This window comes from Typopeltis vanoorti, chromosome 2 (genome assembly GCF_054136105.1).
Source record: "Typopeltis vanoorti isolate ZY-2024b chromosome 2, IOZ_Tvanoo_1.0, whole genome shotgun sequence".
Lineage (NCBI taxonomy): Eukaryota > Metazoa > Arthropoda > Arachnida > Uropygi > Thelyphonidae > Typopeltis > Typopeltis vanoorti.
In genome coordinates this window covers 41202625-41222979 of record NC_143550.1, presented here as the reverse complement: position 1 = coordinate 41222979, position 20355 = coordinate 41202625, and the positions used below count along the sequence as shown (strand labels likewise).

The 20355-nt window shown below is 34.8% G+C and overlaps 1 protein-coding gene across 1 annotated transcript in view; it reads right to left on the bottom strand.

The window, feature by feature from the left end:
* LOC150108956 (adenine DNA glycosylase-like) overlaps positions 1–20355 on the bottom strand; it is a 91719-nt gene that overhangs the window by 23802 nt on the left and 47562 nt on the right. Inside the window, exons 6-7 of the mRNA XM_090404542.1 lie at positions 5853–5898; positions 4499–4781 (exon numbers count right to left, since the gene is read on the bottom strand). Of these exons, the coding sequence (XP_090260668.1) occupies positions 4499–4781; positions 5853–5898 (329 nt within the window). The remainder of the gene's footprint in view (positions 1–4498; positions 4782–5852; positions 5899–20355) is intronic.

The window sequence follows — 20355 nt, the reverse complement described above, 5'->3', positions numbered from 1 at the left end:
AGAGAAACATTTATCGGGTTCATCAGAATTACACAACATAATTCCTTATATTTAGAAGAGGTAGTATTAAAAAAATTAGAATTATCTTTGGATATAAAAATGTGCAGAGGGCAAAACTATGATAACACTACCAATATGAAAGGTATCTATACAGGTTTACAAGCTAGGCTGAAAAAACATAGTCCCCCTGCACATTATATACCGTGCTCTAGTCATTCCTTAAATTTAATTGGCAACTATGCCGCGGAATCTTGTCCGGAAGCAGTGCAATATTTTTGTTTTATTCAAAATGTATATAATTACTTTTCATCTTCAATAAGAAGATTGGGTATACTCCTTAAACATTTAGAAAAAAAAATCTTTAACAGTTAAAAGACTCAAGAGCTGCTGCTATATTGGCTTTGAAATGTGGATATAAACAAATTAAAGATGCATTACTTGAACTATCCATTTCTCCTCATGAAAAAACTATTTCTAAATTAGAGAGCTCATCATTAGCTGAACATTTTGACAAACTAGAAACAGCAATTTTAACAGTTGTGTGGGACAAAATTTTATAACGAATAAATGCTACTAGTAAATCTCTACAAGATTAAAATATGGATTTGTTTTTAGCTAATAATTTGTTACACTCTTTAGTTAGTTTCATTTTAGATATAATAGTTTAGCTGCTGTAAATGAAGAAGCGAATTTCTTACCAGATGAGACAAAATTTAAAGATGAAAAGGAAAGAGTTAAAAAACGAAAAAAAAAAATGAGTGACGAAGTTTCACAATCTAACAATGAGATTATATTACATGGGAAAGAAAATTTCGCTGTGAACACTTTTAATATCATTTGTGATAAGCTAATTTTGGAAATTAATGAAAGAACAAAAAGCTATTTCAATATATTAGATATGTTTGACATTTTTTTGAAGGAAGATATAGATCTTCCTTCAAAAAAATGAAGGAAGATCTATATCTTCCTTCAAAAAAATGAAGGAAGATATAGATCATGACAAGTACAAGACTAGTATTGATAAAATCTTATCGATACTAGTCAAAATACAAAAAAAAATTTTTTTCTAAATATTGATCCAGAAAAATTTACTGATGAAGTTAAGCAATTTTTAATAATGATAAAGGAAGAAAATTCTTCAATTAAAAATATGTACAAATTCATAAATGATGGGTTAAAGTCTATTTTTCCGAACGTAGAAACAATTTTTAAAATATTTTTAACGATGCCTATTTCAAATGCAAGTACTGAACGCTCATTTTCAGTGTTGAAACAAATAAAAAATTATTTAAGAAGCAACTTGCACTAAAATAAAACAAGTGACCTGTTGTTATTATCATTGAATCAGATGTAATGGACTCAATCAATTATGATGACATTATAGATATATTTGCTAAAACCAAAGCCAGAAAAAAAACTTTTAGTTATTAATTTTTTTAATTAAATTTGAAAACTTTATTTTTATACTTTTTTTAAAATGCAAAAAAAGTTTGGCCTCCAAAAGTATAAATGCAGCCATGAAACCATTTGTGCCATTTTCCCCCAAATCCTCTGCTCTGAGAGGACACAACTCATTGCTCATCATAAGCAATATGCCACCACCGTATTTGCCCTCCCTATCCTGTCAAAATATGCTATATCCTTCTATTCCTGTCAGTATATATCATCTTCCATCAACTATGTTTCACTGATCCTAAACATCTTTGGACTGGCTGAGACTATCAATGCCACCAATTCATCACCTTTATTCTTGATATTCCTAGCATAAAGAAATAAATAGCAATGCATTGTCAGCATTTTTGTACCTATTATTATCCCCCCAAAACTAAATTTGACACTGCATGACACCAGATGTTCCCCCATCTCCATAATGTCTATTCCCACAAGAGGCTACTCCTGCTTCCATCCACCACTGACAATTCTAGTTTCCCGGGACTAACACTCTTGCCCTGAGAACAACAATTTCTCCAGATGCCTATGTCCTTCCTTAATCATATCAAATGCACTCCAAGCATCCACATAACTCAGTTGTCCTTGGACCATTATTGTTCAGTCTATACATTAATGACATAAGACAGGGTCTAACATCAGATATGTAATTGTTTGCCAATGATGCAAAGATAGCAGGCAATCAGGGATGCTACTGATATTCAGCACTTACAAAATAATTTGAATAGGGTAGAAATTTGGGCAAATGAAAATGGCTATCAGTTTATGTTAGTAAGCGTAAAGTTATGCACTTTGGTGTGATTAGATTTCCAGCAGCATATTATATTAGCAGGGTTATGCTACAAGAAACTGAGGAGGCAAGGGATCTTGGCATATTGGTGGATAAGAATTTGAAGTTTAAAGGTTAGATAGCAAAAGTTACAAATACAACTCACAGGATAATTGCAATGTTGAAGCGAACCTTGACATGTAAGGATAAGGAAGTCATTTGCCTCTTTATAAGGCTTTGATAAGACCATTGTTATCATATGTTACGCTTTTGTGCAGGCCTACGCATTTCAGCACGTAAACTTCCGTAACTGATAATCCCGCAGAATAGGTTGGTTGCTCTTTATTCCTGGTAGTATCCCATGTCTGTCGTAGCGTGTGTTCACAGGGTCGGTTTGCCTGTTTTGCAGGAGGAAAAACCCAAGGATAAACTGGGGAAAAACCCTACCGTCCATGTCCAAGACTAACTTGGCTATGGCTGAGGAAGCTCCTCATGTTGTTGACAGGAATCGAACCTAGGACGCTTCTTCCCCAGGCTTATGGTTGTGAAGTGCAAAGCCACTTGGCTAACCACGTGGATCACACCTGTATTATTGTGTGCAGATTTGGTCTCCTGCAGATCAAATCTTGGGGATAAAGAAGCTGTGGAAAGGTTGCAAAGAAGAGTTACAAAGATTATATCCAGATTATGAGGACAGATTGTGAGTATGTGGATTACACTCTGGTTTAACAGGAGAAAGAGGAGTGATATGATAGAGGTCTATAAACTTTTGAATGGGTATTATAGGATATTGTCTGATGAATTTTTTTGTTATATGGAAGGTGGGGAAGAGACCATGGGGCATCCATAGAAGTTAAGTTTGTTCACAGGCAAGAAAGGGATGAAGTGAGTAAGTGGAATAGTTTGAGGGGGGGGGTAGTGAGTGCATCTAGTGTCAATGAATTTAAGGGAAGGTATGACAGTTGGTTTGGGTGATTTATAACCTCCCTTCATGAGTCCTTCACTCCCTGGAAGTCTTAGATAATAATAATAATCCAAACCTCCCTTTCATCATATTCTCACTATCATGCCATTCATTACCGATGCTCTTCTCCTCAAATCTGCATTATCATATCTAGGTAACATGTCACTATCTTCCCTCTCACAGCTGGCCTGGTTGGCCAAGTGTTTGGCTTCCTCTCTCCAATGAATGGTTTGCAGGTTCAATCCTACTGTGGACATGGATGTTTGTGATTGTTTTACCTTGTGTACTGCTATAACCTTTGATATGGCACAGTATTGGCTTTACTGTCCTTGCACCATTAAAACCATAAATCAACATTATCGTCTTCCCTCTCACACTCTTCTGCCATACCACCTCAAGCATAAACCTAGAATATCTTGCTATCTGATTCATACTATCACTCACGTCATAAGCACTCCTCTAGCATTCTGTTTCACACTACACGAATCACTGGATCTCCATACATCACACCTCTAGTTGCTACATTAATTTCTTGCTTGCCTGCATCCCTCATTCTCTCCTCTGATTCTTTATCACTTTAATGCACTACCTTGTCTTGCTCTCAATTCCTCCTGTCCCCAAATTCTCATTTTCTATCTCCTTATATAATTCCCATAACCCCATTTCCCCCCCTCCCATATTGTCTGCTTCACATCAGTTAGCCTTTCCAGTCTTCTAATTTCTTTTTTCATGTTTCTGAAGTCATTTTTCATACATTCCACTTCTCTTCGTATCGCTATCTTTCTCTCTCTCTCTCTCTAAGCAGTCTACTCTCATTCAATCATTACACCACTCGATGCAATATCTATTTCCATGATGCTCATCTTCCTCATCTTGAATATCTTGATCATGATACTTCTCTCTCTGCCAGTATTCACTCATTTCTAACACACTACTACCACAGCTTTTTAAATCAATGCTAACATCAATAATGTCACCAAGCTCTTCTAATTTCCTACATTTTATGCAGATGTGCATGCCCCAATCTCTTACCTGAAACATTTCTGTTGGGACACAAACATGTTGCAAAAACTCTAGATTATTTCTCAGATCCTATCTCAGGGTAAGAAAATGAGTTTGCAGTATGCAAACAAAATGTGTGTATCACATTTTTTTCATCATTTTTTAATGCACTAGCATAAATCAACATCACCAATAGTTAAGCATTAACACTACAAAAAATTAACACTGTAATTCTTCATCCATTCATTATATCTGTATTAAATATTATAAATAAAAACTAAAACAAAATGTTAAAAGTAATTGCCAGTTCATACTTCTCCTATTTGCTTTCTTGTTTTAAGAGACTTCTGTAGAATTCCCAATTCTTTTAATTTCTTATTGAGATTAATGTTACATTCTTTTGCAGTTAGTTTATTGTCTAGAAGAATACTAGGAAACTCCCAGAGTCCAGCTAATAATCCAGTTGAAGGTCTCTGTAACATTAATATAACCCCTTCTTGATTTCTTTCAGGCTGGTATTCAATTACAGCCACACTAAAAACTTCTTTTCGGGGGACTTTCCTTTGTGGTTTGCAGGGATAACATGTAACAGCAGAGCTAAAAATAATAAGAAATAAATAAATTTTCTTTCATATAATTTAATTAGCATCCAAAACTTTAAGAAATTTGTTTTGCTATGGAATAGCACTGGATAAAGGAAAAGTATTTTTATCTGATTATCTAAAAAGATGCTTATTTTATTTATTTATTTTTGTGGGGGGAGAGGGATTGTATGTGCTATAAGTTCAAGACATACTGAGTTAAATGGCATCTTAATATCTTCTGAACTGTAACTTAACATCTAAAATTCAAATTCTTGATGATGAGATAATAGGTAGAAATCCAGATAGCTAACCTCAAACACTAAGGAACACATGAAAAGTCCAAAAATTGATCATTGTATTACAAACAAACTCCCTAACTATACTTGGTTCATACCAAATCACACCATTCACCTCTAAGACAGGCCCATCTTAATGATATTCTCTCTCTCTCTCTCTCTCTCACACACACACACACACAACATCTTTCCTATAGACATTCCACTTGACTGAGATCTAGTGAATATGTCAGCCAATCAAGTTGAGTGCAACATCCTCAATGTGTTCTTTAAACCAATCTGTTACAGTATGGGTCTGGTTACATTGAACATTGTCCTAGAAGACTACTTGGGAACAACTGACAAAGGAAAGAATGCACATGGCCTGCTACAAGTTGTCAGAGATCCTTATTCAAATCAGCAAGATGGATTCACTGATTTCACATTGTCTGTATATTACATGCAACTGCCCACCTGCATGATGTAACAGAATTGTGAATCATTAATGCACCTTTCCACTGTATTAAGAAGTTAACTCTGACAAAAGTCACCTGATTTTATAAGTCAGACGACTTACAAAACTTGTCGGGTTTGTTTTTTTTATTGTCATTTAGCTTAATAAACATGTGGTCCAATTACCGGAATCTTTCTTATGAACTGCTAAACCACAGAAACCTTCGCATACAAATAGTAGCTCTTACTGTTTTTTTTTTTTTTTTTGAGAAAAAACAATTCAAAACTACAACCCTGCATTAGATTGCTAAGATTTCACTTTAGTACTGCAGAATGGAAAAATTCTCCTTACTTACTTTGATTTCCATGCACTTTGTGAAAGGCACAGTTTGCAGTCTGGATCTAATTAAAAAATAAAAGTTAAAATCTTTTTTTTTAATGTAATGATATGAAAAATCTTTAAGATGATTTTTAATATCCAGGATATTATTATTATCATAAGTTAACTAAAGAGATTGAGTCTTCAAACATTTTTGTAGCCAAAATAACACTTTAATTTCCAAATAACATAAATATATACAACTGCTTGCATACATTAACTAGTATGCAAGCAGCAGTGTATTTATTTAAAATTCCAACAAGTAAACAAATAAACACTAATTATACAACTTCTTTACAATAACAGAGAGAGAGAGAGAGAGAGAGAGAGAGAGAGAGAGAGAGAGAGAGAGAGATGCACAGAAATGGTGAAGTCAATGAAGGGATAGATTATAATTTAATTCTTAATTTTACATAAGCAACTGAGTGAGAAAAGTTAAGAAACCTTTCCTTTAAGGCAGTGTTTCCCAAACTGTGGTCCGCATCCCTCCGGAGATCCGCGAGTAATTCAAAGGGGGCACGCGGGATAGTTTATTTTCATTAAACTTTATCTTATCATGTTGCTCACACTAGTTGTTCACACCAGGCCTAATCGATATGTTCATATTCTTCCGAATATCTTCATTTATAATAGTATTGCATTGTCATAAATGACACATTTAGTGTTGTAAAATTGTAATTTATTACTTCATCTTTATGATTATGTAAAATATAAAAATTTTCCAATTTGGATTTTATGAGGGCCATGTTGAATTAACATTCGCTACAGGGGGTCCATGACATCAAAAAGGTTGGGAAACACTGCTTTAAGGTATTGCTTAGTTATGGCCACTGACCAGGAGTATAGCATGTAACAGTTAGGGAATGATGAATTCTCTAAATATATTAATTTAGCACATACTCTACAGAATTTCAGTGGGGAATAATATAATGAGAGTATTGAATTTTTTTTTCAGACTGCAGAAAAAATGAGAAATATTGGGAAATGGTCAGTTAATGCTAGCAAATGATCAATTAATGCTAGTTATAAAATTGAAGTTTCATGAAAAAGCAAAACTTTTCTTCACACTTCCAGACAGCCCAGACAAACTCAGGCTTATGAATTCAAGAAAACTTTAGTTATAAAAATAACTAACACATTATTGGTCATAAAGATTTGATACTACTAGTCACCAACTAGTTTCGCCACATAAACAAGTGACTTCATCTGGGTTTGGATGAACATACAAATAAACAGCAAGCTTTGGTTATGAATCAAGACATTACTAAAAAAATACTGAATGCTGGCACATGGCCAGTCACTGTTCAGCAGGTGCATCCGACAGTTAGCAGAGAAATTAAACTCTGATGTGTTTAGAGATCTGATGAGTGACTTCCAAATGTCACACAAAACCATCCATTGGTTGACAAACTTTCGTAAAAAATTGATAATCTCCTAAAATTTCATGACATTAGAGTAGTCTTCAAACCAATTATGACAGCACAAAATATGTTACATTTAAGCAAGGACCATAACTCTTTCAACAAACATCCTGGAGTTTACAACATCCCATGTTCTTGTGTCCTTAATTACATACGACAAACTTTGAGAAGTTTAGAAATAAGATTCAAAAGGAACATACTGGAAACATCAACAACAACAGAAAGGACAGTTCAGGGTTGGCATTCCATTTCTCCAACACTCATCACAACATTAAATGGGATAAGAGCTCCATGCCATACATAGAAGAGGACTACAGTTCCTGAAACATAAGAGAGGCTACAGTGGTAATCCACTCACAAGATACCCTAAACAGAAACCAAGGGATGATTCTGTGTGACATTTGGAAGTAATTCATCAGATCTCTAAACACATCAGAGTTTAATTTCTCTACTAACTTTCAGACACACCTGCTGAACAATGACTGACCATGTGCTAGCATCCATGCTCTATGTGTTTCTATTGTACGTGTGTAACAGTTCCTATGCATTAGGTATTTTTTTAATAATGTATTGATTCATAATCAAAGCTTGTTTATTTATATTTGTATGTTCATCCAAACCCAGACGAAGCCACTAGTTTACGTGGTGAACCAGTAGGCGACTAGTAGTATCAAATCTTTACGACCAATAAACCCAGGTGTTAGTTATTTTTATTGCATTAGTTTTGTGGTCGAAAATAACACACTTATCAAAAACTTTAGTTGTAGAATATTCCAAAAAGCTTGAGCTTGGACCAAATCTCTAGAAAGTGTATTCTTGTGTGCAAAGTCAGAATGTAACAGGATCAGAATTTCATGATAAGCTGATTAATTTAGTATACAATTTTAGAATTGATGAAAGTGATGGTGACTTTATTGAAAAAAAAATTGTATTTTTTCAGTTGCGCAATAGTCCAAAGCCTGAGCTGTGAAGGCCTGTATAAAAACAAGGCATTACTAATATCACAGAAGCTTTGGGGTCTTCTTTAAAAGAAGAAAGCTTAATGAAAAGTTTAAATGCACCTCAGCAAAAGTATATGCATATAGTATGGCAATCAAGCTCTAAATTTCCGGTTAATCTCTTTAAACAAAAGAAGCTTTCTACATCTCGTACAATAGATTCAATCAATTTAAATTCAGCCAAAAGGGAAGTAGACAGTCTGAGGACTGATTTAATCAAAGAGATGGATTTAAAGTTAAAATCTTTTGTCAGAGCACAGGAAAAGATTTTGAAGATGGTTACTGAATTAAAAGCTGATTTCCCACGAGTCACATAGGTCTGAGAAGTCAGGACCATCATAAGCTAGAGGAAATAAAAGATTTTCTGGAAAATGGCATATCAGATGTTACAGATGCAATGGTTTGGGACACACTTCAAGAATTTGTCTTGTAGATCTGTCTACAGTGCCCAAATAAAATCAAAAATCACTTCCTCATAATCCTTCTCATCTCTCTTTGAATATAGTAAAAAAACAGGCTGTCAAAGTCTTGTTCTCCAAAAGTTTTATGTTCTAATCAGTCTCAAACCTTTCCAACTTCAAAAATGTTAACTACCTTAGTGTCTGCAGAAGCAGAACCCTTAAATATAGTAAAAAATTTTGTTGCAGGTATTCCTTGTAAAATATTGTTTGATACAGGTGCTTTTACTTCAGTAGTGACTTGGGAATTCTTTTTCTTATTTAAGAGTATTTATCAGCATAAATACTGGATACAGATATAACATTAAAAGGAATTGTTAGTCATGAGATTAAAGATGTTCAGAAATAGCCTCTCACTATACATTTTAGTGATTTTGGTATAAAGTTACGAGGGTGGTCTGAAAAGTTCTCGACCTCAATCATAGATGGCAACACTATCAGAAAGATTTTTTTTTCTAAGTTGGTACATCTGTCATAAACATCCATGTGAAATTGCAAGTCATTCTATCAAGTAGTTTGTTTTATACAGCTGTCTGAAGCAAAAGTGTTGAAATGGATAAAATCAAGTATCGTGCAGTTATAAAATGCTTTGTAAAAGAAGGCTTAATTGCAAAAAGAAATTCATTCGAAGTTCATAAAAGTTTATGAGCACTCTTTTCCTTTGTTTTTGACAATTAAGAAATGGGCTGCCGAGTTTAAACATGGCTGTACCAGCCTTGAAGATGATCCACATGAAGGACATCCAAAAAGTGTAACAACACCAGAAATCATTCATCAAGTGCATGATATGGTACTGGATGATAGGCAAGTCAAAGTGCATGAAATTGCTAAGACTATAGGCATTTCAAAAGAACGTGTAGGATATATTTTGCATGAAGAATTGCATATGAAAAAGCTTTGCGCAAGATGGGTACCATGCTTGCTCACAGCAGATCAAAAACGCACTAGCATGAAAATCTCTGAACAGTGCTTGGAGCGTTTTAACAAGAATAAAACTGATTTTGTGCATTGATTTATTACGGATGAGACTTGGATTCACCATTACACACCAGAATCCAAAGAGCAGTCAAAACAGTGGACAGAAACTGGTTATCCAGCACCAAAGAAGACAAAGTCAGTTCCATCAGCAGGAAAGGTAATGGCATCGGTGTTTTGGGATGCTAAAAGAATTTTGTGTATTAATTATCTTGAAAAGGGAAAAACAATAACTGGAGAATATTATTCCAATCTTTAATCAGACTAGACAAAAAAATTCGTGAGAAAGAAAAAAATCATCTTTCATCAGGACAATGCACCTGCCCACAAAGATATTTTGGCAATTGGAAAATTAAGGGATCTGCACTATGAATTGTTGGAACATCCACCTTATACCCCAGATTTGGTTCCCTCTGACTTCTATCTCTTCCCAAAACTAAAACTCTTCCTCGCTGATCAGCACTTTTCTTTGAATCAAGAGGTGACTGCAGTTGTAGAGGGATATTTTGCACATCTTACTGAGAACCACTACAGGGAAGGGATAATGGTGCAGAATCATCGCTGGAATAAATGTATTAGTCTTAAGGGAGATTATGTTGAAAAATAAAAATAATTTTGAAATTATAAATTTGTTTCTTTATTGTTAGGTCGGGAACTTTTCAGACCATCCTCGTATCTCATGAGGCGTTAATTTCTTCTTCCACACCCAGTAATAGTTTTGATATTTTGCTTGGAGAAGAGTTCTTATTGTTGTACTGTTATGGATGCTGCTATGAATCAGGTACTTGGATGTTATTAACAGTAGAATATCAAAAGTCTTCTTGTGCAGCTACACTTTATAAATTCTCTGATCCATTCTCCTCTGATTCCTGCATTTTCTCTTTTGAAGTAGAAAATAAGGAATCTTCTTCTTCTGAATTTTTACGTGAGGATTCTATTCCATTTGAGGATTTGTTACCCAAAATTCTTAAAGGGAAAACATCAGAGGATAAGATGAAAGTGACAAAATGCAAATACTTTAAAAAAGAAGTTTGGTGACTGTTTTTAATTTTTCAGAAGGAATATTGGGACTGTCTCAGATCAATGTTGTTAAGCATTCAGTCACAGTTAAGGTAGAAATATGATAAGCAGTATCAAACACCTCTTAAATATGGAGACACAGTGAAGAAGTTGCTACAACAATATCTGGAAGTAAGGATCATAAACCCTCAACAACTTTGTGAAATTCTCCATTTTTGTCCTAGAGAAGCAAAATGGTGATCTTAAGTTTGTACTTGACCTAAGGGCAGTAAATAAAGTTACAGAACCTATTGACTACCCTCTACATAATATACAGGAGCTTTTGGCACAATCTAATTGAGCCAAGCTCGATCTTAATAATGGTTTCTATCAGATCCCTTTAAAGGAGGAAGATCAACAGTACTTTGCTTTTTCTACCTATTGAGGAAAATTCCAGCTCACTAGGTGCAAGAAATTCTGCACAAAGATTTCAAGTGATTATGAATTTGGTATTATCAGATCTATTAGGTTCTGGAGGTTTGTATTTTCAGGATGATATACTGGCTTTATTCTCCAGAAATAAATCTACATGGTAAAGTGCTCAAGAGAGTCATAAAGAAGTTAAATGAGGCAAAACTCAGACTAAAAACTTCAAAATATGAATTCATCTTCTTCTTGAGTGAGGTTTTATATCTGGGTTATTTATTTCACAGGAAGGAAAACCTGACCCAGATAATTTAAAAGTTGTCTCATTTTTCCCCTGTTCCCAAGACTGTAAAGCAAGTCAGGTGCTTTGCAGAAATGTTGAACTTTTATCAAAGTTTATTCCTCATTGTTCTCTTTATTTGAACATTCTCACTAACCATACAAAGAAAAGGGGTTCAGTTCAAGTGGAATGCCAGAGAAAAAAGGGTATTTGATGCCCTCAAAGCAGCAATGATTAAACCTCCTGTACTGATGCACTGTAAGTTAGGAAAAACATTATACATTTCTGCAGATGCATCACAGGCCAATATTGTAGCTGTTATAGAGAAGATAGATGAAGAATATTTAAGGCCAGCAGTATATCTTAGTAGGAAGCTTAGTGCTGCAGAAAAGAATAATTCTGTTACAGAGAATGAAGCCTTAGAAGTAATTTATCTCTTAAGGAAGATGAAATGTTTACTGTATGGTCAGGATATTCAAGTCAAATCTGATTACAAGTCATTATCCTTTCTGAACAATTTTGAGGATAAGAACTAAATGATTATCAGATGGGCATTAGAAGTACTAGAATTCAATTTAAAGATTTCTTAGGTGCTTGGAACTAAAAATATTGTAGTAGTTTGTCTCGAGCTGCCACAACTGAAGACTTGGTAGAAAACCCAATTAATAACTCTAAGAAAGTTGCTAGTACTAATGTACATTTTAACCCTCTTTTCTTTTCTAGTAACAAAAAATTTAATCCACTTAAAAATGTAAAAAGGATAGTAATGTTAATTGGGGTCAAAGGTAAAATAGTAAGCACCATGATAAAAGAAATCATAATTGCTAATTACAAAGCTTTGAGAGTGATTTCAATAAATATTAAGAATTATACTTTTTATCAAAGGGTTCAGAATATCTTATTATTATTAAGAGAGACCTCCAGGGAGTCAGGGACTCATCAAGGAAGGCCATACTACTGAAACAGCTAGCATACTTATTCTTGAATTCATTCACACTGCTTGCACTCACAACATCCAATGGCAACATCCATTCCAATCACACACTACCCTATGAGAGAAAAATCTAGCCCTCACCCCTTTCTTAGCAGCATTCATTCTCAGATTCCAAGGATGCTCTTTCCCCACCACCCATAAACTGAAAAATTCCATCAACCAAAATCCCGTACGACCCTTTCAGAAGTTTGTAAGTGTCAATCACATCACCCCCCTCTTTCTCCTGTTTGCTAAGTCTGTAGTCTACAAATTCTCAATCTGTTTTCATAATTAGTATTCCACAATCCTGATATCATTTTTAACACTCTTCTTTACACTTTCTCAACTATATGAGAATCACAACAGAAACCAGGAGATCAGACCCGCACACAACAGTCTAAGTGAGGCCTTATCAAGGCCTTGTAAAGAGGCAAAATGACATCCTTATCTTTACATGTGAACATTCGTTTCAAAATTGCAATTATCTTTTGAGTTGTATTTGCAATCTTTGCTACACAGCCCCTGAACTTCAATTGCCTATCTACTAACACACCAAGATCCCCAGCTTCATCACTTTCTTCTAGCATAATCTCACCAATATAATACGACATTAGATATCTAATCATGCCAAAGTGAATGACTTTACATTTACTGACATTGAATTGACATCCATTTTCCCATGCCCACAATTTCAGTCTATTCAAATCATTCTGCAAGTACTGCATATCAGCACCATTCCTGATTACCCAACCAATCTTTGCATCATCATCAGCAAATAGCCGTATGTTGCTTGACAAATTCTTCCCAATATCATTAATGTACAGATTGAATAACAGTGAACCAAGCACTGATCCTTGTGGTACACCACTTGTTACCTTAAATCTTGCAGATTGGCATTCCCCATATATATATATATACACAGTGAGTAGCTAGACCCTAAATACCAAGGTTATAGTAATATGGAGCCTTATAGTTATAAGGCTCCGTATTACTATAACCTTGGTATTTAGGGTCTAGCTACTCACAGAGGAGACCTCAAAAAAGGTTGAAACTGGTCTGGGTAGTGACCCCACCCATAATGCATTGCAGTATACATCTTCTAGTGAGATGTGCTTTACATTATGGGAAAATACTAAGAATAGTGATCAGAGTTTTACCCACCTTTACAATGAGTTGCCCTGGTGTTGTACCAGCTTTCGACTTTGGACGTTGTTTCAGGCGCAAACTTAATTGTTTCCATACTTGGGATTAGGAGTTAAAATAACCAAGTTTATAAAATAACTTGGTTATCCTAATTATCCTATTGTTATTGGTTAACCTATATATATATATATATATATATATATATATGGGGAATGCCAGTCTGCAAGACTAATAACTAATAAGTAACATATATATATATATATGATTAGTACTATTAACTCGGGGTTGGGATATGTTCATTTTTCTAAATTAACTGACTTAAAACCCGAAAATTATAACAAAATGACATTTATTTGAAAAAACGCAACATGTTTCGTCAAGAACGACTTCATCAGGCAATAAGAACATAGAAAGATATTAAAAGACACGAAATTAACATTGACACACTCTAAAGCTATACAATTATAAAGCCATAATATTCGACTGTAAATTACAGTTATTATGAGCTTGAACTACAGTCCGAGTTAAAGTTCTATTGTTGTACACCTGTGCGTGTGTGGAATCACGCGATCTCCAGTATCTAATAGTAGAGTTGAAAGAGTCAGGCAAATTATAGCTAAGATTGTTATTCATGTGAAAAGGGTCCAAGGTGATTTCTTTTGACTCGACAATGTGGCGCTCTACTTCATCATGGCAGATGTGTAAGTTTGAAGTTGATGTCCAGTTTATTTCATGTTGGTGGCTTTCGTTGACCGTGTTTATTGAAAACAGGACATGGCTTGACAGAGCAGTTGCTCTGGTTCTTTTATAAGCAATGTCTCGCTAGTGCTCTTCGAGACGTAGTAAGATAGATTTCTCTGTCTGCCCATAGTAAGGCTTTCCGCATTCACAAGTGAACTTGTATACACCTGGGAATTGTAGAAGGTTGTGAGGTTGTTTATAGTTGTTGAAGTGTGATCTTATTTTTGGCACAGTCGAGAAGCACGTTTTTATGTTAAACTTCTTTAGAATTCTACTCAGCTTTTTGGATAGTATGCTGATATATGGCAAGACGATATGACCTTTGGAGTCATCCTGTGTCTCTACGTTGCTACGTTGACGGTGGGATAATTGGTTGTTAATATTTTTTAGAGAGTGGCCATTGTTTTTAAAGGTCCATTTAAGATGTTGTAGTTCCTTTTTCAGTTCTTCTTCATCTGACAGTACAGATCTTGCACGATTCGCTAGAGTTGATATAATACCCAACTTGAATATAATACTCAACAAGAATGACTTCATCAGGCGATAAGAATCACATTAGAGTTTAAGTACACACCGTGCATTACAATATCAAAACTTAAACAAACAGAAGCTAATTAGGAAATTCAACTTTCTCAAGTCAAAACAAGAAAGATCTACCTTAAATAATTGTCATAGCAGACTTAAAAATTTGGTGATTAACAAATCGTCATACGTGCTAAGTCCTGATGAAGAGAAAATTCTCGAAAAAGGCCTAAATTTTGTGTTGGCACCAAAATGCATCCCTAAAGAACTACTTTTAACTAAGATGGAGAAGGCAGCTTCGCTACTTCCTACCGCAGACGCGAGTTTACTTCGCATCGAAGCAATTCTTGCAAATCAACCCACATACAGGTTATCCAAATATTTGGCGTCATCGTTAAAAGCTTATGTGGGAAAATCTTCTTCTTATATTAAAAACTCAACAGATTTTGTCTCTAAAATAAAGGACCTAAAACTAAAATCTTCTGGCATCATGGTGAGCTTTGACGTGGTAGCACTCTTTACCAACGTTCCGACACAGGACGTTCTCCATATTTTAAAAAACAAGATTTCAATTAAAATGTTCTCTCTGTTATCTCACTGTGTAAACTCTGGCTATTTTGAATTCGAAGGTAAACTATACAAACAGGTCAAAGGATTAGCTATGGGAAGCCCCCTCTCTCCTGTGTTAGCCAACATTTTTTTCGAGGAATTTGAACAAAAAGCAATCTCCTCTTTTACTTTAAAACCGAAAATTTGGCTTAGATATGTGGATGATATATTCCTCATATGGGAGCATGGTACTGAGAATCTTCACAAGTTTCTCGACCACTTAAACAACCGCCATCAAGATATAAAATTGACTATGGAGATTGAAGAAAATAGTTCCATCTGTTTCCTAGATGTTAAACTCACCAAGACGCCTGAATCAATTAAAGTCTCTATATTTAGAAACTTATACAGACAGATATTTGCATGCGTCATCCCATCACCATTCAGCGCAAAAGTTGGGTATTATATCAACTCTAGCGAATCGTGCAAGATCTGTACTGTCAGATGAAGAAGAACTGAAAAAGGAACTACAACATCTTAAATGGACCTTTAAAAACAATGGCCACTCTCTAAAAAATATTAACAACCAATTATCCCACCGTCAACGTAGCAACGTAGAGACACAGGATGACTCCAAAGGTCATATCGTCTTGCCATATATCAGCATACTATCCAAAAAGCTGAGTAGAATTCTAAAGAAGTTTAACATAAAAACGTGCTTCTCGACTGTGCCAAAAATAAGATCACACTTCAACAACTATAAACAACCTCACAACCTTCTACAATTCCCAGGTGTATACAAGCTCACTTGTGAATGCGGGAAGCCTTACTATGGGCAGACAGAGAAATCTATCTTACTACGTCTCGAAGAGCACTAGCGAGACATTGCTTATAAAAGAACCAGAGCAACTGCTCTGTCAAGCCATGTCCTGTTTTCAATAAACACGGTCAACGAAAGCCACCAACATGAAATAAACTGGACATCAACTTCAAACTTACACATCTGCCATGATGAAGTAGAGCGCCACATTGTCGAGTCAAAAGAAATCACCTTGGACCCTTTTCACATGAATAACAATCTTAGCTATAATTTGCTTGACTCTTTCAACTCTACTATTAGATACTGGAGATCGCGTGATTCCACACACGCACAGGTGTACAACAATAGAACTTTAACTCGGACTGTAGTTCAAGCTCATAATAACTGTAATTTACAGTCGAATATTATGGCTTTATAATTGTATAGCTTTAGAGTGTGTCAATGTTAATTTCGTGTCTTTTAATATCTTTCTATGTTCTTATCGCCTGATGAAGTCGTTCTTGACGAAACATGTTGCGTTTTTTCAAATAAAAGTCATTGTGTTATAATTCTCGGGTTTTAAGTCAGTTAATTTAGAAAAATGAATATATATATATAACATATATATATATATATATATATATATATGTTACAGTTAAAGTGATAAATCCAGTTATTATTAATAATTACCGGTTAAAGTGAATAATTCTTAGGAGTCTGGTAAATGTAATAAAAACATGTTTATAGGTTTTCATTCTCAATAGAAATTATAACAGCTTAGGTTAGGTTAGGTTAGTTTATAAAGAAAAAAGTAAGGAAAGTACTTCTTTTGCACTCAATGAAATCAGAAATCATTATAACCTAACCTAAACTAACCAATAAAGGTTAGGTTATAAAGAAAAAAAAAAGTAAGGAAAGTACTTTTGCAATCAATGAAATCAGAAATCATTATAAACTAACTGATAATGGTTAGGTTAGTTTAGTTTATAATGATTTCTGATTTTATTGAGTGCAAAAGAAGCACTTTTCTTACTTTTTTCATTATAAACTAACCTAACATACCTATATGTTTTTATTATATTTACCAGACTTCTCTAGGAATTATTCACATTAACCGGTAATTATTAATAATAATCGATAATTATTAATAATGACCGGTAATTATTAATAATAACCGGATTTATCACTTTAACCGTAACATATATACCACTTTTTGATATCTGTCAGTCAGCCATCCTCTTATTCACATTAATATTCTATAATCCAAACCCATATTCTCCAATTATGCAACAGTCTACCATGCTGTATTCTGTCAAAAGCCTTAGCAAAATCCAAAAGTATCATGGTGTATCCATTCCCCTCATCTAGTTCAATGGTAACATTGTTACAGAATGTAAGCGAGTTGCTAAAACATGACCCCTTCCTTAGTAAATCCATGTTTCTCATTGCAAAATAGAGATTCACTGTCAACCCATTTCTGAAAGCTAGCACTAACCAATTTTTCCAAAATCTTCAACACCACTCCTGAGATACTAATTGGTTGCTAGTTGAATACAATGGTCTTTGCACCACCCTTGTGCAATGGAATTAGCACACATTCTTTCCATTTATGTGGAATCTTCCTTGTTCTGAGACTCATATTAAATAGCCTGATCAAAGGAATAGCCAGTTCAGCTGAACACTTTTTTAGCACATAATGCTGATATCCCATCAGTCCGTATTGCTGAATTCTCTTTCAGTTTGTGCAACATCTCTAATACCTCATCCTCATACACCTGAGTTTCTTTATCCAGGGATGAGGTAGTAATGAGCTCAATGTGGTGTATACCAGGTTGATAGCTTTTAACAAAATGGGCATTCATTAGTTGAACAACCTCTTTTGCATCTGTAACCTTCACGCCATCTGCATTTAGAAGAGTTATTTTTTCATATTCATTCTTTCTTTTACTAGCAGCTTATCAATAGAATTCTTGTGCATTGTCTTTAGCACACAGAGCCAGTTTCTTTTCATACTCAGACTTTGCTTTCCATATAGCGGTTGTGATTAATCTAGCCTGCTGTTTATAATTTTCATGACAGACATCATCCTTATGCACACAAATCTCTTGCTTAATAAGATTACACATCCATTTGACTCCTACTCTATTTATTCTTTGAACTCTCGGGACAAATTCTGATATCGCATCATTTAAGTATCGTTTAAATGCTTCCCATGCACTATCAATATTCTTCCCATCCAGCAACCGATCCCATTCCAATGAACTCGGTATACTCCTGAGTTGGTCATAATTTCCTGCTTTTTATTCATTTTAGATAAATTATGGACTCTACAACCGTGTTATAAATAATTATAACACAGTTGTAGAGTCCATAATTTATCTAAAATGAATGCTGATCACCATATAATACTAAAGGAAAGGTTCCTGCTTTGTAGTTCAGCATGTAACCTCTTCTGATTGGAACATTCATGAACTTAGTCAATTCCCAAGTACCGCATGATTGCTGTTATCAACTGGATGAAGAATAGTTACGTCTTTAACTGAATGCCCTCTGACACTATAATCAAATTTAACTCTCTTTGACTCTGAGTTCCTTCTGTCATGTGCTGCTTGAGAAAGTTGTCCCACAACAGCTTAATAAATTCATTTTCATTCTTCTCATGAGATTCTACTATTACCTAATCAATATTTGTTGAATTAAAGTCTCCCATTATGATTACTCTTTTCTATTTGGTGACACATTTCTTCATCACTAGCAACTGATCCACCAGGTCTGTAGGAACACCCAACTATGTAATTGATCTTGTTAGATTCTACCTCACACCAGATATCTTCAAACTCACTGCCACATGAAATACTGTTAGTAGTAGCACTACAATCATAGGTCTCAACTCTAACTGGATTCAAGTCATCCGATATCATTAGCAGCACACCCCTTCCTATCCTCTCTATCCTTCCTAAAAATACTGTACCCTTTACACCCGATACCAGTTAGTATGCCTGATTCTGATATAATTGATGAGTTTAGAAGTATTAATAAGGAGAAGGTGATTTTTACAGAAATCGCTTCTACTGACAATGTTGATGCTGGCCAGAAACATTTTGGGGAGGATATACAATTAGACAGTAATCTTAATGGCAAGCACATTGTAAATCAGGATTTAGATGATAATATTTTAGTATCTAGTAGCATGCTATTAGATATAAAAATTTGAAGAGACATGAAGAGAAAATTAAATAAAACCCATGTATAAGAGCTAATACATAAATTACTTAAAGAAAAAAAATATTCTTGCATCCAAGTAAAATATATAACAAAAAAGTGTTTGTTGAACTAACTAATAAAAGAAGGAATATATTACAGTTGTGATATGAAAAAAAATTAGCTAAGTAAGACAAAGGATTAGTCATAAGAAATTGTATGTGAGAGGCTAGAGATTAAAATATTAAGTAAATTCTTAGAAAATTTGGAAGGGGGATTAATTTAGAGGCTAGCAAAAGAAAAACAATAGACTATCGCTCAGGGTCAATTCCCGGATATAGACATCGTCACGTGCTCGCCGACCTCATGGATGTTTGGCAGAAAAATGCCACCCTAATTGGTCGGTGAAGTCGAATCCAGTAAGGGGCGGAGAAAAGAAATTAAAGAAGGTGCAAGTAGGGGTCAAGGTATAAAAGGGTTAGAAACCCCACCCACGAGGCTTTTTCTGGATAGTTTCTTCACGAGCTCCTTCGTATAGGTTTTCACGCGGTTTTCCTGAGTGGCGGGGTTGGAGTTATATCTCCGTCCAACACAACAAGGGAACAAGTAGTGAGCGGGATTTCGATTCTGTATTTCCTATGGTAAGAAACGAGGAATGCCATTTAGCTAAAGAAAAGAAGGTATTATCTATGTGTTTCATCACCCAGTGACAACTACGAGGAAAGGAAATCTGTAAAGAAGTCGATGTCCACATGGTGAGTTTCACAGCCATGGTATAGATGATTCTAAAGTGTGTTCTTAATTCAAGTATGAAAAGTAAAGATTGCATAAGCACAGTTTAATGCCAAAAGAACTTAGGAGTGACCGATTATAGGAGAGATCATACCAGGATAGTTCAATCAGAAAAAGGTAGAGGCCGATATAGTAAACTCAAGAGAAAAAGGTACTGTAAAAATCTCATGTTAACTGAAAATCATCTGTAATTGTAATCATTA